General features: G+C 39.2%; 1 protein-coding gene across 4 annotated transcripts in view; it reads left to right on the top strand.

The window, feature by feature from the left end:
- LOC107500474 (cat eye syndrome critical region protein 2) overlaps nt 1–25,628 on the top strand; it is a 124,796-nt gene extending 99,168 nt beyond the window's left edge. The window contains exons 8-19 of one of the 4 annotated variants that reach the window (XM_016125781.2): nt 410–493; nt 6,451–6,604; nt 14,092–14,221; nt 14,714–14,751; nt 14,834–14,925; nt 15,145–15,271; nt 16,016–16,320; nt 16,989–17,117; nt 17,308–18,145; nt 20,004–21,420; nt 22,600–22,711; nt 23,592–25,628. In XM_016125781.2, coding sequence (XP_015981267.2) covers nt 410–493; nt 6,451–6,604; nt 14,092–14,221; nt 14,714–14,751; nt 14,834–14,925; nt 15,145–15,271; nt 16,016–16,320; nt 16,989–17,117; nt 17,308–18,145; nt 20,004–21,420; nt 22,600–22,711; nt 23,592–23,597 — 3,432 coding nt within the window. In that variant the 3' untranslated portion in view covers nt 23,598–25,628. Of the gene's footprint in view, nt 1–409; nt 494–6,450; nt 6,605–14,091; nt 14,222–14,713; nt 14,752–14,833; nt 14,926–15,144; nt 15,272–16,015; nt 16,405–16,988; nt 17,118–17,307; nt 18,146–20,003; nt 21,421–22,599; nt 22,712–23,591 lie in introns of all 4 variants that reach the window. The other 3 variants (XM_016125763.2, XM_016125755.2, XM_016125774.2) reach the window with 3 other exon arrangements.
- The last annotated feature ends 326 nt before the right edge of the window (nt 25,629–25,954 follow it).

The following is a 25,954-nucleotide window of genomic DNA, read 5'->3' as shown; positions in this document are numbered from 1 at the left end:
CTGCCACTGAATTGCCTTTAATAGGAGGTCTGCCTCCAGCTGCTCATAATGCCCTCTTTCAGAGCCATTCCCATCACCTAAAGGTGATAAAACGTGGCTTTCCTTTAATAAATTTGAAATTTATATTTTTTCAAATGTTTAAAAACTTAGAGAAGTTTCTTACCAGTAACAAAGTAGACACTTGGTGTCTGTAAGTTTTTTGGTTGTTTTTTTTTTAAAGAATAAATTGGCTTGGTACCTTGAACTCAAAGATTGTTTTTACTGACTATCCTAAGGATACCTTTGATCCTCATCTTAGTAAAGCCATCACCTGTGTGCTTTAAAGGCCATTCTTCTACTGGCAGCAGTAGCAGTAGCTGAGAACACCCTAATCTGTCTTTTCCTTTATTTTCCTCACTTCTAACCATAGGGAAAGCGTCCACAGCGCACAAAGGCAGAGTTGCAACCTAGGTGGATGTCTGACCACCTGTCCATCAAATCCATCAAGCGAGAGGTGAGTGTATGAGAATAGAGGGAAGGAATTTTAAGCGTTCAAAAGGATTGTTCCATCTTACTTTGTTTACTCTTTTCTATGTTTATTAACTTTTATGTCATTTTTTAAAATTTCAAACTTTATGGAACATTCTTACACATAAGATGCATTTCTAGAAAGAGAAGGAATTATAAAAATAGGACATGAGTTCGAACTCTTGGATCTTAATAGTCTCCTGTGATATCCATATTTAATGCAGATGAGAATAATAAATACTATTTTATATATATATGTATGTATGTATATATGTAAAAGAAGTTTACGAATGAAAGATGGAAAGAATTAGTACTGGGCAAAGGGAGAATTGGGGCAGAGAGAACTATCTTTTGCCTGAAACTTGTAGTGTGGCTAATATTTTGATGGTGGACAGTGAGGCTGGGGGAGTCATATTTTTAAAAAGTACAGAGCCAGAATAGTATGTAATATGGTCAAAGAACAGTGTATATTTGGATGTAGCTGGCATATAAGATATGTTGTAATACACAGTGGAAGAAAATACTATAAGAATCAGATTTTGAAGTCCCATGATTATTACTCTTATTATATCTTTTATAGGTAGGCTGTAGGAAGGTACATTATGTCATTAGATCTTTGTTTTAGAAAGTTACCTCTCTGGTCACACTATGATAAATAATTTTGTAAGGAAGAACCTGGAAGGTAAGAAATCAATGAGCAATAGTTCTTTCAAGAAATAGCAGTAGAATCCCAGCTATTGGAAATGGAGGTCTAGAATGGGAGAGAAGATGAAAAACGTTTGGGGGAGGGTTCATTCAAAATACGTCTGATGGTCAACTTGCAAGAGGTTCAGTAGTGAATAAAAGATGAGTTCTGGCGAGTTATGTTATTTGTGGTTTTGAGATGTATAGTAATGAAAGAAATGAAAAGTAAAGAGGAAGCAGAGTTGAGGAGAGCGTGGTGCAGGTTCCCATTTGATTTTTAAATTGAAGATACAGCGTGGACATGAAAAGTTGTCCATTAATGAGAAGGAGAAAGGATGTTGCTGATGCTGGGAAGATCAAGTGCCTCTGAGGCAGGCCTCTGCCATGGAGTAGAGTTGCTCCCGCTTATGCTAAGTTAAAGAAACAAACTTTCGAGGGTGCAGGAAAATGTTAGGAGTTCATATTGAATGTTCCCTCTGTCCTCTGAAGACATGAGTATTAGGCGTAAGTTGAGATAGAATGTTTGATGAAGAGAGAATGTTTGGGGCAACAACTATGTATTAATAAAAGAATGTTTCAAGCAGCATTCAGGAGCCAACATGTTTGGGTATTTTCATTATGTAACATAGTTTAGAGTAGCTAAATAACTCTGCCATTGCACTTGTAGGAAGGGACAAAATTGATGTTTCTGTTTACTAAGATTTAAACATTGTCAAGTTGAGAGTGGAATGAGGCCTAACGAACCTAGATTACTGGTAAAGATGTATTTGATGATGGAAGTCAAATAGGAAAGTGGAAGGAAGGAGGAAACCAGGAATGAGGAAAAGGCAGTGAAAGTGTCCAGAAAGCCAATTTACTCCATCTTGGCATTCTGTGAAGGTTCCTGCACTTGTGGCTGGCATCTATAAGACTCCAATCTGTTCACTCATTTCTTTTACTAGAGGTTTTTCACCATTGTCTGCTAATCTAACTCTCAAGCCTAAGTAACGGTCAGTTCTCATATTCTGTCCACTTTTTAACCATTTATCTGCTTTTAAGATTATGTTTCATTGAATATTGAAACAGTTTATTGGTTACATATATAAAGTTGTACCTTAGGAGACAGTGCATTTCACTTCAGACCCTGTCTTTGACTGGCCTGTTATGGTACAGCGCCGCCTTACGGCCTTCCAGCAGTGTTTTCATGACTCTTAAATTGAAGTGACAACATGATAGTACATTATAGAGATCCTGTCATTAAGTATATTCTACCTTGACCCATGGAAAGGAAAAAACTGATTTATAATCTTTTATTTACTTCAGTATATTTGCATTTATCCTTTACTTCTTTTTTTCAGCTCATGAATGTGTTCTGGCCAAGAGTTTATTACCTAACATTTGATTACCTTTGAAATGCCAGTTCTATAATGACTGATTTCTGATCTACCAAGTCTCTTCTTTCCCCTAGAAATTATTAGTTTTGGAATGGCCTGTGGTAATTGGTATCTAGCCATAGTTCTCAAGTGGCTTTGTAGCTCATCTTGCCTTGCTGGGTCTTCTCCACTATCTTTATTACCTTGAAGTTAACACCTTCTTAAAAGCTCTCTTTCTTATTTTCTCATGAGTGTCCTGGGCTGAGTTCCAAATGCCTTCATTTACATATCAGATTGCATGGTAGTCTTGCTGCAGATATAAAGGCTCTTCATTGCTGCAAGCAAAACCTTAGGTTCTAACACTAAAATTTCTTTTAAGTTTTCTTAGCATTGGGTTGTTTTGTTTTTTAATTCTGCCTTTTAGTTTTAGTACAGATAACCATGGTATTGTAGAGATTCTGAATATCTGTTATGGCACCAAACGTACTGGGGAAAAAACCTTAATTGTGGTGTGAGTTTTGTGTTTTTGTTTAAACAGAAGACTTTCAGGCCTTGAAAGCCTTACAGGCAGGGTTTATGACCTATATTGGTAGGAGCTCAGTCTTATTGCCTCAAGAAGTATTTTAATTGTGACTCCTGGGGTAAATATTAGTGAAGGGAAGCTATCTCTGAACTCTCGGATTAGGGCTACAGTGATTATTTTTGTTAGGAACCTCTAGACATTGTCATTGCTAGGGAGCTCTTTGTGGTGGCCTCGTGGCAAGTGTGCTGCTGAAGTTGGCAAAGGTCCCAGGGAGTCCGGTAAGCTGCCTTTGGGAGGTGGAAACTCGGAAGGGGAGTCCTGGGTACTGCTTCACCCAGAGGTTCTGTTTATAATCCTTCAGAGGATTATAAAGCAGTGTTTCTAATTAGCTTCCCATTAAACTCTCCTTGATTCTAGCAGGCCTCTTTTTTATCTGTAAAACATTTAAACAACAGCCCCTACCCCGTTTGCAACTGACCCCTTTTAAAGAAAAATTACAATACAGGACAGATTTTTTTTAACCTTCAGATTTTGGGTGGGGGTTGTTCATTGATTGTACTTGTTTTTTATATTAAAGTTTAAACTATTAGACTTCTAAAGTTTAAAGCTCTACCAAAAATGTCTTCAGGTGGTTGAGTCCAGTCCTGTCCTTTAGTGATATTTTCGTTAGCACTTACTTTACCTTGGGGTGTTGTACTGCTGAAAATTAGCAGAGGAATTTTAAAACACTCTTGATGCACAACATAGATTTTTTTTTTTCAGATATGTAGAATACATTTTTTTTTTTTTACGCCTACAGCACCCAGTCTTCCTAGGTGGTCTCCCATCCAAGTACTAACCAGGCCCATCCCTGCTTAGCTTCCGAGATCAGATGAGATGCGGCATGGCCATAGACTAATACATTTTATTTAAAACAATATTGTTGGAAATTCATCAGGTGGCAACTGCTGAATTATTATACATGATGAAAGAGGAAGGGGCTTGAGAGATGTGAGGAAAAGAGGTACCCAGCTGAGCAGAGGTGTTTTCAAGTGACAGGGCAATACTAAGGTCGGGGAGAGACTGGAGAAAGTGACCAGTAAATAGGTGGAATGAAAAATTAGAGGGTAGGGATCAAAACACCAGGAGAAAGGGTCACAGTGGACAAAAGCTGTCAAACCAATGCCAGTTTAGGTTCTTGACGTTTTTTCTCACTGGGCATTCTGGGACCTTAAAATTGTTCGTTTTGGGTTTTTCTAATTCTTCAAATCTTAGATTTTTTTTTTTTGAGATATAATAGTTTCAGATATATAACATAATGACTTGATATTTGTATATATAGTATATTTGTGTATATGTATTTTTATACGTGTGTGTGTGTGTGTGTATATAAATCCTCACCAGAATAAGTCTAACATCATCACTGCTATTACAAGTTTTTTTTCCTTGTGATGGGAACGTCTAAGATCTTCTCTCTTAAGAACTTTCAGTATACTATATGGTGTTACTAGTGTTAGTCATCATGATGTGCATTGCATCCCCAAACTTCCTTATAAGTTTGAGTTTGTTTGGGTTTTTTTTGTTGTTGATTTTAAGCTTCCTCATATAAGTGAGGTTATACAGTATTTTTCTTTCTCTGACTTATTTCACTTAGCATAATATCTTTAAGGTCCATGTGTTGCAGATGGCAGAATCTCCTTTTTTATGGCTAAACAATATTTATATGTATACCACATTTTCTTTTCTTAATTATCTATTGAAGGACACTTAGGTTGCTTCTGTGTCTTGGCTATGGAAAATAATGCTGCACTGAATAATGGGATGCTGCTATCTTTTTGATGAGTGTTTTCACTGACTTTAGGTAAATACCCAGAAGTGGAATTGCTGGATTATATGGTAGTTGTATTTTTAAGTTTTTGAGGAACCTCCATACTGTTCTCTGTAGTGGCTGCACCAGTTTATATTCCAACTACATTCTCGCCAGCACGTATATCATGTCTTTTTGATAATAGCCATTCTATTAGGTGTGAGGTAATAATAATTCATTTTGACTTCAATTTGCATTTCTCTAATGATTAGTGATATTGAGTACCTTTTCTTATACCTGTTGGCCATCTGCATGTCTTTGGGAAAATGTCTATTCAGATTTTCTACCCATTTTCTAATTCAGTTTTTTCTCCTGTTGAGTTGTGTGTTGTTTTTTTAAGATGCTGTAAATTCAGGTAACTCAATTAGTACATCTTATATACTTAGCATTAATATTAATGTATTTAAACAAACTAATTAAGTAGACATATTGTGTGATTTCTGTGTGTGAAATATCCAGAGTGAGTAGATCCATGAAGACAGAGCAGATTGGCAGCTGCAGGGCTGACGGAAGGCAGAGTGGAAAGTGGCCATCTGATGGCTACAGGGTTTTCTCTTGGTGTGGTAAAAATGTTTGCAACTAAACATAGGTGGTGGTCATATGACATTGTGAATGTACTAAATACCACTGAATTGTATACATTAAAATTGTTGTGTGAATTTCACTCCAGTTAAAAAAAAAAAACTATGAGGAATCTTTTACATATTTGTTTAAATGATGCAGAGCCTCTCATTTAGCGGTAATCATTTACATCTGTAATTTTCCTAAGTTTTAAAAGTCCTGTTTCATTGATACCAATATATCTTAAACTGTTTATGGTCCATTTTTAATACATCATCTTAAAAATCTGCAAATTCTGACCTTGTGGTCCTTCAACATAATTTAACTTTAGACTTTTAAAAGGGATCACATAGTGGAGGAAGTAAAAAGTGAATCAAAATTAGATCTTATTAGAACATGTAATACCAGTCGATTGTTTCAGTTTGTTTGAGTTGTTCTGAGTCCAAAAGAATTTTCATGTTCTTATAGAAAAATTGGGAGACTACATGTAGAAAACTATAGAATACATAGTAATCTCACAATTCAGGACTCAATACTAGTCAGGCTGGGCCAGACTAGGGAGAACTTTTTATTCTAATGTGAGGCAAAGGAAGCACAAGCACACCAATCCAGCAAACACTATATTTGTTTCAGGACCTTTATGCATTTGTTATAAAACCGGGATCATTGACCTGTGCTTTTCATTTAATATTGAGAATTTTCATATTTCATTAAATAGTCCTCAAATTGTGTAAATCATTGGGCCTGAAACTTTTACCATGTTTTCAGTCTTCACTGTGTTTTAATGTTAGTGTTTACATTTATATTCATACATGTATTCTTTAGATGATAAAATGAATTTAAAGTTATGATATAAATTCCTTAGTTATCTAATATTAAATAGATTGAATTCAGTAAAAATTGAATCTTAACTCAGAGCGAAGAACCAGTCTTACAGTGTTGTATATTGACTCTATACACTTATTGGCTCCTTGCAGGAGACGCCTGTGCTTACCAGAATAGAAAAACAGAAGCGCAAAGAAGAGGAAGAAGAACGTCAGATTCTTCTAGCGGTGCAGAAGAAGGAGCAAGAGCAGATGCTAAAGGAAGAAAGGAAACGAGAGTTGGAAGAAAAGGTCAAGGCAGTGGAAGGTATGTGGGCTTTCCTACATCGTCTGGAAAGGTACATGTGGTATGGGAATAGCCCTCCTATAGCCAAAGCTACATCGAACTGGATTCTGTCATTATCTAAGCTTTTTCTGCAATTTCTCTCTTGTAAATTGTATTCTTACTTGTTTATTCAGCTTGATCCAATCTCATCGCCATCGCATTCCTGCTACAGCACTTTTATTTGTCATTTTGGGTCTTTCAGTCTCTTGCTTGTTGTTCTTATCTCTGCTATGTCCCTTGCATAGAATGGGGGGAGAAATTAAGGTCTTATTAATGACAACTAATTTGACAAATAATTTTAAACACAAATGAAATTTTCTTAAGAAAATCTTAGAGATATTTTTTCAAATATGATACAATATAAATCTAGAATATTATAATTAATATTAAGAGGGCAAGTAGTTTTCTCAGGTTTAGGTCCATCCAGTTCCTAGACTTTGTGTAATGGGATTTTTCTTTCATTTGTACTTATAGCAAAGGTTAACTATCTCTGGTTCTTAGGTAGCAGCTATATTTATAAGCTGAACCTAATATGTCCTATGATAACAGATCATTTGCCTTGGTTGCATATCAGCCAATATTTATTTTCTTTTAAATATATGTATTGAATTTTCAGGGTTTTTTTTCCCCCCAATAAAATAATATAACATGGATCTGACTGTTTGCAGTGTTTCAATGAAAATTTTAAGTAAATTTTGGCTATAAAATTTAAAGGACTCTGGTCTTATTGTGTGCATTTTTACTTTCATTCCTGAGCTGTGATTTCTGTTTCTTAATAGGTTAACACTGTTCCTACTTCGATCATTTCTTCATTCTAAAATCCTTAGCACATTTAATGTGCAGATTTAGCCTGTGCCACATTATGTAACATATTCACTTGTAAAATTTTGCTTGTGTTTTATTTCCAGCGTTAGATTTTAATTCCTCAGCATAGTAATTATGGCTCTTATTCATTTATATTTTTCAGTGGGATCCTGGAATTTTCAGTGGAGTTATTGTTGGGTACATTAATGTCAGTTTGACCTTTAATTTATACAGACAAGTCTAAAACTTATTTTTGTGGCTCAGTTTCTATACCTGTAAGATTAATAATACCCTATGTTATAGATTGTTCTTCAAATCAAAAAATAGTTTTTGAGTACCCATTCTGTGCCAGGCACTACCGTAGAAATATAGTATTAAATAAAAGAAGTTACTTTCATCTAGTTTACCTTCTAATAGTGAGAAGACAGAGAGTAAACAAATCATAGATAGTAGTAAGTGATCTGAAGAAAAATAAAACTGCTTTAGAGATAAAGAGTGGCATTTAAGTAAGATTGTCAAGAGAGCCCTCTCTGAAAATGTGACATTTGATAATGAAATGAGTGAGGGTGCTACATGAATATCTGATAGGGAACAGCATTGTAGGCAGAGGGAATAACGAGTGCAGTGCACTGAGGTTGGGAATATGCAGCAAGTAGGCCAGTATGCCTGGATCAAAGTGAGCAAAGCAGGTAGAAGACTGGCGATAAATGAGTTCATAGAGGTCAGCCAGGGGTCATTATATAGTGCTGTGCAGACCTTGTTAGAAGGATTAAATGAAAAAAGCATAGTCTCTGGCACACAGCAAGCTCACAAATGATAGTTTCCATGGAGGAAATGTGGAGGGAATTTTTACAAGGTATAAAATGGTTATGACAGTAAACTTTCTGACATCTTGGCAGCTAAGTTTTAGTAAAGGGAAATAATAGGTTATGTGTTGATAGGAGAATTTTAATGTTTAAAACAGCTAACAGAGAAACAAACTTTTCGAGACATTAAATTCTAAGAGAATTTCATTATGTGGGTCTTTTTACCATGATGACTAGTATCTGTGAGAGTGAATCAGAACATTTTTCATATTGACATTTACTCTTTGTCTGTAAAGGGAGCAAACAACTTATGAACTGATTTCATTTGGTTATATGCTTCTGTGCAGGCTGGCAGTCATTCACTAGTACAGGGGATCCCTGAAATTGCTGGCAAAACTAATGTCGTGACATATAAGCACTAATTTCAAAGGACAGGGCTCATAGCTTTTCATTTGTGTAAAGAAATTTGAAAGGAGGGAAGTGGATTAAGAAAGGTAGAAAGAAGCACAAGGGTGGAAACAACTCAGATGTCTGTCAGTCAACGAATGGATAAACATACAGTGAATGGTACCGCATTTCCATAAGTGTAGTGGTTACCATGTTCACCTCACAAAATGTGGTATATACCACATTTTTATTTAGCCTTAAATGGATGGTTATTTAGCCTTAAAAAGGAATGAAATTCTAATACTACAAGCCAAGAGGAGAGAGAAATAAGGAGTTATTATTAAATGGGTACACAGTTTCTCTTTGGGATGCTAAAAACAATTCTGGAAATAGACAGTGGTGGTAATGATTACACAATATTTTGAATGTACCCAATGCCACTTAATTGTACACTTAAAATAGTTTAAAAGATTTATGTATTTTTTACTCAAAATTTTTTAAAAGGAAAGGCCAGATGTATTGCTGTTTATTAGTATTATCTTTATATAAAAAGGATGTCACAAAACTCTATTATAACAAATATGCTAAGTCAATATGGAAATAGACATTGAGACTTTCTTTTTCTGTCAGTACGGTTAATACATAATCTAAAACTTCTTGCATCAAATACTTGGTTATTCTTTTTGTAATATATTGTCTATGTTATAATATTTTATCTAATATTGTGTAAATATTCATTTTAAGAACACATCTGAAATCTTAACCAAGGAAGAAAATTTGGCAGGAACTATTTTTAAAGAGACTAAAAACAGCAGTAAGTAAGATAGTGGGCAGACTATTAGGTTGAATTGCAGTCAATCTAGGGATTCTCTACCTCTCTCCAGGAACGATAACCATACAGAAATCTCTGCAAAAGATGAATAGAAAATAAGACTTTGAAAGCACACAAGTAAGCTCTACTGTGAACGATAGTTGGTACATGTACTGGACAAGAAATAGATATATTTAGCATTATCAGATATTAAAAAGAATTGTAAACATAACAAATAACTTTGAAAATAACAGGCAGATTCAAGAGAAACACAGTGTTCCTAGAAATGTAAAGTATGGTTATTAGTATGGTTATTGGAATAACAACTCAATAACTGGATTAAACAGTTTAGGTACACATCACAGAGAATCAGCAAATCGGGAGATATATCTGGGGAACTACATAAAATCCAGCCCTGAGATAAAGGCGGATGTGATGAAAGAAGCTACTTTTGCTTAATCATTCAGTGTCCAGTCATGAAAACAAAACTAAAGTCTTTGGTTAAATGAAGTTAGAGAAAAATGTTGAAAGGGAGTTAACACCACCAAAGCAAGGAGAATAAAGGGAAGGGGATTGGGGTCATCAGAACCTAGAAGTTGAGGAGAGGCTCTGCAGAGTTGGACCCCAGCCATCGGAAGATGGAGCACTGCTGGTAGCTCTGAAGGCAGGCATCAAGCCTCATTCTGGAACTAACAAAAAAGAACCTGGTTATCAGGGTCAACTGTGTGTCCTCAGATGAAGATACTGGTTTTTATTGCTGGCATGTTCCTAAACAGCAAAAGCAAGTGAAGAAGAAAGAAATCCCTTCTGCTCTCATCTGGCCTCCCACTCTCCCTCTAGTACCTACTTCTGATAGACTGTATAGAGCCGGCAAAGAATAGAGAAATGATGGATTTGGACTGATGGAAATAGCTTATAATGGACTCAGGTGTTGTATAGCATGAATGATCCAATATAGGTCTACTATAAGTTCTAAAATGAAAGAATCAAAAAAATGGGGCAGAGAAAATAATCAGAAATAATGGTTCAGAATTTTCTTGATTAAATGAAAAACAAGTTCTCAAATTTAGAAAACAAGATGTAAACTAGATATAAATGACATGTAGATACATGGTGTACTGAATTTTAGAACATATGGCCACAGGTATTTAAAATAACCAGCTTGGAAAAGACATTTCCTGAGAGGATAGCAGACTTGTCAGAAGCAACAATAGGATTCTGGAGAAAATGTGATTGGATTCTTTATCAGTTTCCTCGGGCTACCATAACAAATGACCATAAGTAGGTGTTTTAAAACAGCAGTTTATTCACTGACAGTTCTGGAGACTAGAAACTTGAAATCCAGATGTTGACAAGGTCACACTCTCTGAAGGCTCTCAGGCAGAATCCTTCCTTCCTTCTTCCAGCTTGTCGTGATTCCTGGCATTCCTTGGGTTCTGGTGATTTCTAAAAACTGAGAAGGGGATTTCCTTAACCAGTATTTACAATAAAAAAATCTAAGTAGACATTCTATCTAATGGGGAGACATAAGAACTATTCCCTTTCAAAGTCCAGAAGAAAGCAAAGATTTCCTCTGTCCTTCCTTCTGTTCTACACTGTATTGTTCTGTAAGAATTTCTTCCCTAGAACGGAAAAAGATGTATGCGTATAGATGTATTTTATTAAAAAGATAGGACAACCCAATAGCAAAGAGAATTTATAACATTCACATGGTAGTCTCTAAATATAATTCCCCTCCAGAAGGAACCAAGACTCTGGAGAATTGACTGATTCCAGTACTTTAGCAGTAAGAATATAAGATGAACTTAGACCCTTAAACAGAAAACATGGAAGCATCAAAGACTACTGGAAGTTGTATTTAAAAACACAGAAGCCAACTGTAAAGGACTCTCACTTGCCGAAATGAGACATTTTGAGCATTGAAAAAACAACCTCAATAGATTTAAAAAATATCAAATAAACTTATGAGTTCATAATGGTAGTATTATTTTTTTTAATCAGCAATCATTTTAGTTAAATGAGACAACTTGGTATTTTGAAAATTGATAAAATAGAAGGAAAGAAGCAGTTTTGTTTTCTTTACAGACAGTATTTCTGAATATGCAAATAATTGCCAAAGAAAATAAGGATTTGTTTAATGAATGTAGCAGGAAAAATAGAATAACAAGTGATTAAAAAGTGGGTCTAAGCAAAGCTGTTTTCCACCAAGGTTTCTGGGGACTATTAAGCCTTAATGCCATAAAGTAGAGATCTGCTAACTTCTGTAAAGGGCCAGATAGTAAATATTTTAGGCTTGGAGGCCATACAGGGTTGCGCCCTCATAAAACTTTATTATGAAAACAGTCACCTAGTTGCGCTGCATTCTTTAGTTGGCTGTTTTGCAAACCCCTGCCCTAAAGCATCTGTTGCATGCAATGAATTAATTTCTCTCCTGTGCATCCTTAAAGGTACTAGATATATACATTGGAATTATTAAGAAAACAGTCACACAAATAATGTTCCCTGCCGCTTAATTCTGTCTTGGAATTCTGTTAATCTTTAGGTTAAAGACTGATAGGGAAGGATCAGGTTAACACTGATGAAATTTAACATCACAAGAAGATAACCAGATAATTATATCTCCTGATGTAATGGAAAAGGAAGTGTACAGCAGCATCTGTGAAATAATATTGCCCCCTTCCAAATAATCAAACCTGTTTGTCTGATCAGAGCCTCTAGATACAACTGCCAGTTTTACAGGAAATTCAAGGAACACATGAACACCACAATAAGGATGCTATCAGCTAAATCCATAATGTGGAAAATTCTATAAAGACAAAATGACGTTTCTCCAGCAAATAAATTGGGGTGAGGGCACTGTTAGAAATTCAACTATATTTAAGAAACATGTCAACCACATGCAGTGTATGAACTTTTCTGGATTTGTTTTGAATAAACCAACTTCTAAAAAAATTATTGAATGTCAGAAATTGGACCCTGAGTCAATATTTGATAATTAGTCGTTTTATGTTCCTAAAATTCGTACAGAAAAGCAGAGGGCCAAGGATAGCTAAGATAATTTCCAAAAACAATATGGTGGGAACACTTATTCTAACAGATAACAAAATAAAAGTTACAGTGAATGAGAGCATGGTTTTGGCATAGAGGTGGATGATGAGAGCAGTTAAATAGAATACCTAGAAGCAGACCTTGGGGAAAAATGTGGGTTCTTTAGTAATGGTGCCAGTACAACAGAAGAGGATGCTAAATGGCCAATAAATTGAAAATGTATTCATTTTTCACTCCAATCAGGAAAATGAAAATGGAACCATCAGAATTCCATGTCATAGCTATCAGTTTGGCAAAATGCTAAGACTTTATCATACCAAGTAAGGTTGAGGTAACTCATCAATGTTGAAAGCATAGCTATAACACTTTGGAAATCACATTGACGATGCCCGATAAAGTTAAGGTACATACTCTTATCTGGCGGTTCCACTGCTGGGTTTGCACAAGAAGACATGTTAAAAGAATGGTCATTATCGTGATTGTTTACAAAATGCAAAAAATGCAAAACCTTTAAATACTGTATTAAAGTTAAGGTGGAAATGTTAAGCTTTGACTGTTTGGTAGATACACGGTATTGATTTAGTCATAATTTTCTTTAAGGTAATAGTTCTCTTTAAAAAATTTAAAAAGTTTATAGCAAAGTGCCTTTGATTAATTAAAGCAGATATAGATTACTCTAAGTTTATAAATGAAAATAATCTCAGGAACATAAAAATGTCAAATGGATCTTGACAGGGAAAACAGTTTAGAGAATCATATGCTCATAGCAGTGGAAAACACAGGACCTATCCCTTAGGAGAAGAAAACAAGATCTCTCCTAGCTTCTCCCTTTGTTTTTGTGTCTTACGTGTTCTTCACCTTCCTGCCTTTTTTTATCTTTACTCCTGAATTTACTGTTCCCTGTTGGCAATGAGTGCTCTATCAGGAGACTAGTAGAATGGCAAGTGTGTGTAATGGGCGTGGCTGTGAACCAGAAAAAATTTCATCCCTGCCTTCCAGCTCCATGCCAGTTCCAGCTGGCATCTTTCCCTTGTTCCCAGCCAGACTAATTACTGCCACTGGCTTGGTAGGGGTCAGCTGCCACTGTGAGGGTGGGGTGGAGAGCAAAGACAGTTGATGTGCATGGATGCCTTTATAAATCCAGAACCTTGAGAGCTTGGATATGCATGTAAAGTTCTGTATATCTAGATTGAGAGGCTGTTCCTAAAAATTTGTGTTGCTTTTTTTGAAAGAGAAGGAAGAAAAAACCTCCAGTACTCAAAAAAGGGTAATCCTCATTTAATCTTATATTTTTTCTTTTTTCTTCTGGTTCCATTTTTCTTCAGCCTTGCTCTTTCCCTTCCCCGATCCTAATGCCTACCCTACCGCCTCCATCCCCCAACTTGAACTCAATATGACTAAGAGGAAACAGTCCCACTCGTTATTTTTCTTAAAACATTCATCTATAGAATTATCCTAATTACCAGAAAAGAGGCAGGCAAAGGAAACACAAGTAATTTCATGATACTGCTTTGGTTTTTTCTTCTTTCTCTCACTAAGGACATTTTCTCAACGTGTAGTTAAGTAGAGAGCACTTACTTCACTTGTACTGTAATCCTTTGTGTTAATTGTAGATCGAGCCAAGAGGAGAAAGCTCAGGGAAGAAAGGGCATGGCTGCTGGCTCAAGGGAAGGAGCTCCCCCCAGAACTCTCCCATCTGGACCCTAATTCCCCCATGAGGGAAGAAAAAAAGACTAAAGACCTGTAAGTATTTAAATAATACAATAGCAACCTGTAACATTTATTAATCATTCAGGCATTGTGCTGGTAGTACTTTCTCATTTAATTCTTAAAACAACCCTGTATGGTAGATAATAGTGTTCATGAGCTTCTTGTTCTACTCTATGCTTTTTGGGATTGTTGTTATTTATATCGCAAAAATAGTCTTCAGAGTAAAATAAAACCTGGAAAAGAATGCAGTATTAAATAACCATTATAGGGTCATAAATTAAGTTCTGGATCATCTAAGCTACCACCATCATTATAGAGATGAGAAAAATATTCTCTTTTTTGCTGAAATGTGCTAACCCTCATTTTCATAATTTTCTGAAGTGTTATCAGTGTTACAGATGTATCCTTTAAAAAATTATTAGGACTGTTGTAAAACTGGGTGTAATCATCCGTGTCTGTGTTTGAATTAAGAGAGCTAAGGAGAAAGGTGGTCAAAGTTATTAATTACTATGTTATCATTTACAGCTTTGAGTTGGATGATGATTTCACTGCCATGTATAAAGGTCAGTTCCCATTCTCAACTGTCATGTTTCTGGTAAAAGTACTTCTATGCGAGTATGTTAAGCTCTCCTCTTTGGCTCTCAGTTCTAGATGTGGTAAAGGCTCACAAGGATTCCTGGCCCTTTTTGGAACCTGTGGATGAATCATATGCCCCAAACTATTACCAGATTATTAAGGTAGTTATACCTACTATGCAGTTAAACCTACGAGAGTGTGTTTTGCTCTCTTGCTTTTTGTTGTTTTTTGTTTTAAGTTCATCCATTGTTCCTTGAGAGTCAGAATTGCTGGTTATATACCAGGCTTTTGAGCAGCTCAAAACAGCATGATTTCTTTGCCTCATAAGGACTATGAAATATTTGCTCTAGCATATTGTGATTCAGTGAATCTTGTTTTAGGTTCCCATGGATATTTCAAGCATGGAGAAGAAACTGAATGGAGGTTTATACTGTACCAAGGAGGAATTCATAAATGACATGAAGACTATGTTCAGGAATTGTCGAAAATATAATGGAGAAAGTAGTGGTATGTGGGAAGGGGTTGCTGTGCATGCACATGGGCTGTACCATTTGAACCAAGAGTGAAATGCCTTCTATTTTAGAAATATACACTCTATTAATTCAGACTTTTCTTTAGGATTATAAAAAGAATGTGTGTTAAAAGCCATGGGATTGACCATTCTAACCACTTATATAGTATGTGCCAGGACTCCCTCCTGTATACCACACCACAGGAAAGTGCAGCTTGTGGCAAACTGCTCAGTTTATTTCTCATCCTACAGACCAGTCTGGGTCCAGTTTGTACTGTGCCTCCTTAATACAGACAGTTAACCACAGGTGAGACTGAATCTAGATGGAGCCGATTCTTATATCATCTTGAGAAGTATATACCAAAGTAGCTCTCCATGACAGAGGGTGTGTGGCTCCAGATAGAGAAACTTGGAGTTGTTTGTGTGTGAGCTCTGAAGGCCGTAGTTTAAAACCTAAGCGGATTCAGTGGTTATATTTAATATTTTGAAGTTTAATTAAATTTTTGCTGGTTTAGGGTAATGGTCCTAGAGTCACTGCCCCAGCCATACAGCCTGGAAGCCTTTTAGGACAGAAACCATGTCTTCATCTTGTGTACATAGCTCTGCAACATAATATGTGCTCAAGTTGAATTAAGCTCAAGAGTTTACCCTGATAGCATCTTTTGTTTAGTAGTAGTATAATTGTCTTTTGATGCCTGTAAAAGCTATACATGGAGGTCAATCCTCGTATCTTCCTATAGAGTATACCAAGATGGCAGATAATTTAGAGAGGTGTTTCCATCGGGCAATGATGAAGCATTTTCCTGGTGAAGATGGAGACACAGATGAAGAATTTTGGATCAGAGAAGATGAAAAGCGGGAGAAGAGACGGAGTCGGGCTGGGCGAAGTGGTGGAAGCCACGTTTGGACCCGGTCCAGGGACTCCGAAGGACCCAGCAGGAAACAGCAGCCCGTGGAGAATGGAGGAAAGTCATTGCCACCTGCACGCCAAGCTTCCTCTTCTGGGGATGATCAGAGCAGCAGCTCCATGCAACTCCCTCGGGAGGTGGGCTCCTCAAATGGCCGAGGCCTTCCTCGTCCCCTGCATTATGGTGGGATGCCCAACCAGGCACCCCTTTTAAACCAGATGGTAAGGGACAGCTGAAATTCTGCTGAGGTTTCCCCTAGTTGGTGAATTCAAAGGAAAGTAAAGCCTTCAGTTGGTTCCTCTTCTATAATAAGTTCTCTGTATGTAGATGATTTTTTTCCTCCCTGCATCTGTTTTTCCTTTATTCTTCCTTTATTTTAAATCCTCCTTTCTCTTAGTCATTTGAACCGCACTTTGTCAATGTGGGCAAAATTGGGATTAAAAAAATCTCAAGTCTTTATGTATAAAGCTCAGAGGTACCTACAATACATAAGACGTACAACATATCTGTGATATTAAATATTATGGTGGGGAGCAATGAAGGGAAAAAACTGGCTACAAAGGCTCTTGGTGGGAAGGGAGCAATGATGAGAGATAAACACCAGTTTGTCTCTCCTGGGGAGAGAAATTGCTTTGGGCCCGAAGTCAGTCCTGATCTGGGTGAGCCCCTATGCTAGCAGTCTTCCTTTTCTTGGCACCATGTGCTGAGTGTTCGTGTTTGTGGTCTATGTATGTTCACCTTTAGGAAAGTCCTCATTTTCATTCTGTCTTTTTTCCCCTCCTTGTCTTTGCTCAATGCCCTACAGAGGCCGACAGTGCCAGGAACTTTTGGCCCCCTTCGAGGATCGGATCCTGCCAACTTATATGTCTCCTCTAGAGTCCCAGAACCACACCCAGGAGAGCCTGTACAGCAGCATCAGCCTTTTGCCATGCAGGTAAGCAGCCTACTCAGAATGTGCAGGTACAAAGGTTTGCACAAGTAAATTTCAGCATACAGTCTCTTCCCAGGTTAAATTTCATGCATCATCTCCTATTCTGTAGAGTCCGTTACTTAGATGAAAGGCATAACAAAGTAAACCTTATTCTTTGGGTTTAATGAATGCTGCTGTCTTTTCTTGTTGCCAGCCTCCAGCTGGAATTAACAGCCACCGAGGACCCAGGCTAGGCACACCCGAAGAGAAGCAAGTGCGTGGGGGGCTGATGCACCTTTCTAACATGGGCTCACATCCTGGATCCTTGCCTCTTGGGCAGATAAGTGGCCCCAGTCAGGATGGAAATATGTATTCACCAACTCAGTTCCAACCAGGATTTATTCCTCCCAGGCACGGAGGGGTTTCGGCCCGGTCCGCAGACTTCCCTGGAAGCTCAGAAATTCCTCCCAGCCACATGTACCGATCATACAAATACCTGAATCGAGTACACCCTGCTGTCTGGAATGGAAACCATGGTGCTGCAAACCCAGGATCCTTAGGGCCAGATGAGAAGCCTCCCATGGGGCCAGGGCCTTCTCAGACTCGTACTCTTGGTCACATGATGGATTCCCGAGTGATGAGACCACCTCTTCCTCCAAACCAGTGGACTGAACAGTCAAGCTTTCTACCTCATGGAGTTCCTTCTTCAGGGTATATGCGAACACCCTGTAAATCTGGTGGACCTCGGTTACAGCCACCGGTAGCACCAAGTCCTCTATTTGGAGCACCCTCTCAGGTTCTGCGAGGGGTGCAAGGAGGGGACTCCATGATGGACAGCCCAGAGATGATCGCCATGCAACAGCTCTCCTCCCGCGTTTGCCCGCCAGGTGTGCCTTACCACCCCCAACAGCCTACTCCACCCCATTTACCTGGCCCTTTTGCACAGGTAGCTCACTCAGCATCAGCAAATGTACCAGCTCCCAAGCCTGCCTTGGGGAACCCTGGGAGGACACAGGATAACAGTGAAACACAAGAGCCTGAGAATGACCGAGGTAATTTATACTGTTACTTTTATAGGACTTCTGGTCCTTGAAGCTATTCATCGATGAATAATGTTTTTACACAAGCCAAATGTAAACTGGTTTCTAGCCTCTTTCTTGAACTACTCAGGGGTGAGCCAAGCATGGTGGTGTTTTTAGTCCAAAGATGCAGAAGGATTTCTGGTGACGGTAATTGCCACACAGATGTAGAACTGTGCCAGGCACTCTCTTTTTGAGGCTCTTACATATATTAACTCATTTAATTCTTAGAACAAGCCTTTGAGGTAGCTACTATTATTAGCCTTGTTTTTTTAGATGGAAAACACAAGACACAAAAATGTCAGATTATTTGCCCTTATCTACCTAGTAAATGGTGGAATTGAGCTTTAAACCCAGACAGACTGGATCCAGCATCCATGTTCTTAACCATTGTATCATCAAACTGCCTTTAAAATTTCCTACCTTGAAAGATATAAGTTTTAGAGCATTTCACCTGAAGTCTGATCATTTCTATCCTTTTATTCCTTGGACATATATCAGTATCTACTAAGAATGAAGAACAGTGAGATCTAGCAAATCTTGAAGGAATTTCTTAGAAATGCCATTCAAGAGAGTAAACCTGAATCTGGAAGAAAAAGATGAGAAGAAGAATCTATGTGTAATTAGTGCTTATTTCTAGGATAGATGACTGGCATGTATTGCATGTAATTTTCTTCACATGACTAAACAATAGAGACTGGACTTTTATAAAATAGGATGAAGGCTTCATACAGAGTTGGCAGTACACCTAGAACTCAAGCTGACTTTTTAGTGTTTCTTTTGAGGAAAGACCTACCTTATGGACATCAGCTCTAGCAGTGGAGTTCCACTGATAGCACCTTGGAAAAGGCGATGTGTTAGTTGCCGTGTTTTATGTTGAATAACTCATAAAAAGTGCAGATTTTAATTTTCATTGTCAACTTGCACCTTTGATCTTTATAGCCAACTATACTTTATCAGTAGCCTGGGATCCTAGTAGAGTAGATCTTTAAAAGTCGTTGTGAATCTTTAATCTCGTCCTTAAGATCTATTACCAGAATTATATTTTGACCACACTTGGACAATAACTCTGTCCTACTAGAAAGACTATAATAAGACTGAGGTTATCATTAAACATTTGAGTCTAGTAATTTAATTTCATTGGGTTTTTTAAATTTCTCTAATATGTAAAAGATGGTTTTTGAGTTTTCTGTTCTAGGCATCTTGTTTTCAAGACATTCAGACAAGATGAATGTTTTCATTCAACAAATATCTGTTTCCCATTTGGGGCAGTTACTGAGGGTGTGGTGTGGGACAAAACAAAGTCCCTGCTTCTGTGGAGCTTATATTGTGATGGGGCGGGGCACAAGTCAGGGATCTGGCCTTCCTTGATACCCATCATGCCCTGGTCTCCTCACTGTGTCAGGTTTTAGAGCCTCCCAGCCGGGCCCACAGTCCTAGTGGTAGCCAGCCATGCCTTCCTGCCATACTTCGCATGCATCTACTTATAGTCTGTGAACCATGAATCATTTTACGCCCTCTCACTAACTGAAAGCGACAGCACAGGAAGAGGGAGGCAAAGGTATCTCCATTCTTTGGCAAACCTTAGGAGTAGCTTTAGAAGTGCTAGGTTTTTCCTCCTGGTCTATGAAGGAGAGTGTACAAGGGCCTTGACATCTTGGCCGCTTTCAGGGACCCTCAACTTTTCTAGCCGAGGCTTAAATGACCACACATCTACCTCAACCCTGACTCCCCTTATCTGGCGGCTTATTATGTTCTTTTCACTGCCACCTCCATTAGTATTGTCATTTCAGCTACTAAATTGATACTTTGTTATCTATTTTTCTTGTAGCAGATCCCTTGCCTGGGCTTGAGGAGAAGCCACCAAGCGTTGGTGCTTCAGAGGGGGTATACCTCAAACAACTACCTCACCCTACGCCTCCCCTGCAGACCAACTGTACCAGGCAGAGCTCACCACGGGAAAGGGAAGCAGAGCATACAGAGCTCAAAAGTGACTCCTCAGCATCTGGTGACAACTGTCAGGCAATACAGGGCAAGAATACCTGGCCCTTGGAGAGCAGCTACACCAGCCCAGCAGCCCAGGGATGTATGAGGGACCTCTCCACTCTGGCAAATAGAGGGGCTCTACCGGAAAATGGTGTGACTATGGAAGCACCCACTTGTGGATCAGAAGGGAAGGGCCTTGGTAGTGGTTCAGAAAAGCTGCTCTGCCCCAGAGGCAAAACACTGCAGGAAACAATGACATGTACAGGACAGACGCCAGCTATACCTCCCAATCCCGACCCTAATTTGATAGGAGGCACTGTCAGCCAGTTTTCTCCCTTGTACATGGCTGGCCTGGAATACCCAAATTCAGCTACACATTACCACATCAACCCAGGCCTGCAAGGTTTGGGTCCTGTGATGGGAGGTAAACCCTCAGTATCACATCCTCAGCATTTTTCCCCTAGGAGCTTTCATTCTAACAACCCTCATTCTGGTGTCTTTCCCCGGTATCGCCCTCACCAAGGCATGAGGTATTCCTACCAGCCACCACCTCAGCCTTCCTACCATCACTATCAGCGAACTCCTTATTACACCTGTCCACAGGGCTTTTCTGACTGGCAGAGACATCTCCATCCCCCAGGAAGCCCAGGTGGGCCCCCACCTAGTCAGCCTACTCCTCCAAGGCCCCTCTTCTCAGATAAGAATGCCATGGCTAATCTACAAGGCTGTGAGACACTGCATGCTGCCTTAACTTCCCCAACCCGAATGGACACAGTGGCCGCTAAGGTTGTCTCAGCCGATGGGCAGAATCCTGGTCCAGAGGAAGAGAACCTGGATGAATCTATGGAGAGGCCAGAGAGTCCCAAAGAATTTTTAGACCTGGACAACCATAATGCAGCTACCAAGCAACAGAGTTCGTTGTCAGCCAACGAGTATCTTTATGGAACTCCTCCACCTCTGAGTTCAGGGGTGGGGTTTGGTTCATCTGCTTTCCCACCTCATGGTGTGATGCTACAAACAGGGCCTCCATATACACCTCAGCAGCCAGCTAGTCATTTCCAGCCCAGGGCGTATTCTTCCCCTGTGGCTGCTCACCCACCTCACCATCCAGTGGCTGCCCAGCCCAATGGTCTCTCTCAGGAGGGCCCCATCTACCGCTGCCAGGAAGAGGGCCTGGGCCACTTTCAGGCTGTAATGATGGAACAAATTGGCACTGGAAGTGGAATAAGGGGATCTTTCCAGGAAATGTACAGACCATCAGGGTAAGATTGCATTATTTTTTTTTTTCCCCTGGGGGAAAAAAAATGTCAGTTTGAAAAAGAAAAATGTCCTCAGGAATGAAGATAAACTTGCATGGTCTAGGACCAAGAAAAGCCTGTGAATCGATATTGGAGACTTAATGGAAACATATTTAGCCACGGAGTCTGATTTTTATCTTTGGCATTTTTTACCCCCGTATCGCCCTCACCAAGGCAAATGGAAATTGTCATTTAAATGACTTTAATTAGCTTTTGATATTGGAAGCATGATAGCCACCATTTGTGAGATGGTGGCAGAGGCTTCAGCATTTCTGCTGAGGTCAGACACTGAGCAAAGTAAAAGAGGTCCCTCAAACCCTGGGGGCATGGGAGATTGGATTCATGTTTTATTCCTCATCGAATTATGAAGCCTAATCATAAAACTAATACTGTCAGTGTGCCTCCCGCTCCAGTGCCATGCTAAGGAGACCCTGCCTCCAAACCATCCCCATCTAACATTATGTCATATTTGTATTCTACCTCTGTAAATACTTGTTTTATTTCTTTTCTTTGCCTTTTTTCCTTACCATTGGAAAGTAAACTGTAGACTGTGACCCTTATACCTGAATACTACAGCATGTATCTCCTAAGAATGACATACTTCAAACTCTTATCACACCCAAGGAAAATAATATTAATAGTATCTAACAGAGTCCTAATTTCTCTAGTTGTCCCCAAAATGTCTTTGATAGCTATGTTCTTTGTTTTGTTTTGTTTTTTTGCCCCATCCAGAATCCAGTTATGGTTCATGTAATTATATTTGCTTGTTCTATCTGTTTAGTCTCTTAATTTACAACATTCACCCCATCATTGTATTGTTCTTTCGTTTTCCAAAGAGTCTAGGCCAGTTCTCATGCAGTATCCCAAATTCTAGAATGCTTCTCATTGTTTCTTCATGTTTGAGTCAAGCTAAATACTTTTGTCAAGAACACTAAACATTAGGTGTGGTCGTGTACTTACTGCCTCATACCTAGAGGCACGTAATGTCAGTTTTGTTGGGACAAAATATTGATGATTCCAGGTTTGATCACCTGGCGAATGAAGGCAGTTTCTGCCTGAGATTTTCATGAGTGAAGTATCTTTTTTCCTTTCTAATTAATATGTATTCATTAATTCTTACCTGTCCCTTCCTTGCGGCTGTAGAATGCAGATGCGTCCAGTCCAGTCACAGCCCTCTTTCCCAAAGACCCCAGCACCAGCAGCATCACAGGAAGAGCTGCCACCACATAAGCCCCCAACACTTTCTCTTGATCAGGTAAAAATTGCCAAAAATTAGAGCTCTTCTTGTTCCTCTAGGTAGCAGGAAATAAGTATATGTAGTCTCGATGCGTGATTAGGAATCTATCTGTGTGGAGAGCCAGCTTCAGCCGCATATGGTGGATTGGTGGCCTTGACCACCTCGTTGCTCACGGGTCACAACCGTATATGACTCCATTGGTGTTCTGGGAGAATCTGTACAGTGTCCTGTTTATGCAGGAACTTTTCCTAGAAAGTACTTCCTGTCCTGCAGGCAGTTGGGTAAAAAGGGCCCCTTGGGCCTTGTGCTCCCAGCTCATTTCAGCAGCGGGAAAGCTCAAGAGACAAGGCCTCTGGAGGTGGCTTCTGTCGTATTGCTACACATTTCTTTTTCTCATTCTTAGGATAACCAGCTGTTTGGGAATTATTTAAATCTTCTTTTTCCAAACTGGCTACCAGCATTTATTTGATACAGTCCTTTGTCTGTTTTTACACTATTTCGTTTTAGGGAGACTAGATAGTCAGGATTTTAAAATAGTAGAAGCTTCCTTTGAATGCAGCTTCTGTGCCAGGCACTGTGCTAAAAGAGCTGCTACGTGCAGTATCTTGCTCGGTGTTTTCCTCATCCTTCGTGACGTGATTGTCAGCAGCCACGTTATCATTCCTTCGTGTGGAAGAAGTCCTACAGCTCCCGAGTGATAAGGCTGAGGTTTGACTTGGGAGGTCCAGAACTGTAGAGTTCACCCTCTGGAAGGAAACGGTGGCTGATTAAACAAAATCAAGCCATTTTCCCAGATGAGAGGAACCATGTACTATAAGCTCTTTGACTAATTTAATTTTTTTAACAGTTAACACAAATGAGAATTTTATTTAAATCATCCCTGTTTTGCTTTTCTCAGAGCTAGTCCAAGGAGGCAATAAACCCCCAAGGAAACGGATAGCTGCACATGAAGACTGGAACATGGAGAATTTGGGTGAATGATCCTCACCCGTCTCTATCCCTGTTACCTGCCGCACCCCTTCAAAGTGCACCGCTTTATGCCATCCAGGAGCTGAGCCATTTCCGGAGCCCCAGAAGCACACTCCATAGATAACTAACATAGAGCTTGCAAGGGTCCTGGGTTGAGGATCTCTTGCATAACTGATAATCAAGAACAAATGAATTGGAATTAGTAATGGCTTTTCAAGTCCTGAGACCCTTGTTCAGGGAAAAGCATCTAAAACTTGGGGGAGGGGCACACATAAGAATGGGGCGGTGCTTGTAAACTTTCATGAGCAGCTAAACTCAGGTATATATTTGGGGAAGGGACTACTTGTAGTATTAATGTGTTTGGAGCTGGGTCCAGTTTACAGAATTTTCATGTTGCCTTTTAAAATAATTTTTGTTGTTGGTGGTGAATGTATTGTACATAGACTGGGAAGGGTGAGTGGGGATCTAGGAGAAGCAGAAGTCCTAACTGGTGGGCACACAGCACCGGAGTGATCCTTATCTGTTTACAGTCTCGTCACACTGAACACTTTTGGAGCTAGAGAGAAGAGTAGGAAAGGTTTACTCTTATAATATGTCACTGTGTTTCCTCAGTGGCCAGCTGTCCTTTAAGAGTTAAAGTCCCTCTTTCCAGTCACCCCAAGAGAGCACCATCACACTGCCCTGCTGACTGCTTAGTTTTTAGTTTCTCAGTTCAGAGAGTGTGTTCTCATGACCTTCCAAAAGTTTCAGCCCGGAAGACAGACTGCGCTCTCAGCTGGTAGCCCAGATTCTGGACTGAGAGAGCAATGCCCTTCCTGATTTGCCACCAGCCTTACCAGATAGTTGTAAACCCATATCAGGAATTGGAATCACTAGAGTGTTTTGCTTATTAGAAGGTAAAATGAATCGTCCTCTTCACAGACCTACCAGGACTGTGATTTGGACGGCATCACACACAGCTTTCTGGCACAAATCACATTTTGTGGAAGTGACTACTCAGGTCTGTATATGTTAGTATCAATAAAGAAATTGCACAGTTTTGAATAGGATAATGTAATCTATAGATTTACAGTTCGAATTTAGGAATATTTCGGTATATATAGTTTTTATTCATTTTAAGTGAATCATAGGAAGATAAGTCATGGTGATTTAAAATAGGTGTCAAGAACAAGTTCTTGGGAATCATTCGTCGTATATATGATAGGAAGCAATCTCACAGTATTAAATTACTTTTTTACAGGTTTAGAAGTAAATTACACTGGATTCACCCTGTTTAGCATTCTGTATTTGATTTTAGCTGAGATGCCACCAAAGTTAGGACTCGTGAATATCCCACAAAGAAGAAAAGAAAGCAAGGAAAATGCCCTAAAATTACAGGTTTTTGTAAAGAATAGCATATTTTTAAGCATGCCTTTGGGATAGTAGAAAAACTATCATATTTTATTAATTCGTTCTAGTTACTTATAAATTCAACTGTGTGAGGGGCCGGTAGAACCGAATCTTCCAGTTCCAGCATCCTTGATGAAATGTGGAACTGCCTTGTTTAGAGTTTGCTAAATACATGCTATCAGTAGGAAAAGAAACAAATTGGAAACATTCATGTTATACAAATGGACCCCAAGACTTACCAGCTCCAGTACAGTGGAAATGCATACGTCCAAGTGAGTGCGTGTTGAGCTGCCAGTGCGCCTCACAGCTCAGGCAGGACTGAGAATTGGGTGGAGAGCACAGATGTCTCTAAGATACGATGCACGACGATACGAATTTTTCTCTAACACTTTAAATGTGGTGTGCTTTTAAGCAGAATGAGTTTTGAGGCTATGTTCTCATTTGATTCTCATTCTCGATAGAAACCTATCATGGGCATAATTTGGTTTACAAGAGTGAAGAAGTCAGTTTGTCCCTGCAGGAAGAACAAATTAGAAGGGTTGTATACAGATCTCAGTCAGCCCTTGAGCTAGTCAGGGTAAGCTAGCATGATGGAAGCATTACTACTTCTGTTTCTGTATACGTGCAAACGCAGGGAGGAGGAAAAGACCACTGGTCTTTATAGCTAGTTTGAGCCTAGCTAGACCTTTTCTAGGCACAGAGCATTCTGCCATGGGCAGCCTTTCTCTTTTCACATTAAAGCTGGTTAGAGTGAGGCCGCAGGCTCCTTCCTGAACTAGGAGCACAGTAACTGTAGTGCCTGTTCCCTGGTGCTAAAGCTGTATGGGTGGTTTTGTGCTGAACACCCTGGGGTGTGGGCAGGAGTGGGCCAGAAGCAGTAGCTGGCTGATTGTACCCTTTCCT

This window comes from Rousettus aegyptiacus, unplaced genomic scaffold (assembly GCF_014176215.1).
Source record: "Rousettus aegyptiacus isolate mRouAeg1 unplaced genomic scaffold, mRouAeg1.p scaffold_m13_p_2, whole genome shotgun sequence".
NCBI lineage: Eukaryota > Metazoa > Chordata > Mammalia > Chiroptera > Pteropodidae > Rousettus > Rousettus aegyptiacus.
The sequence above is the reverse complement of the archived record's forward strand: the minus strand, read 5'-3'. Positions and strand labels throughout refer to the sequence as shown.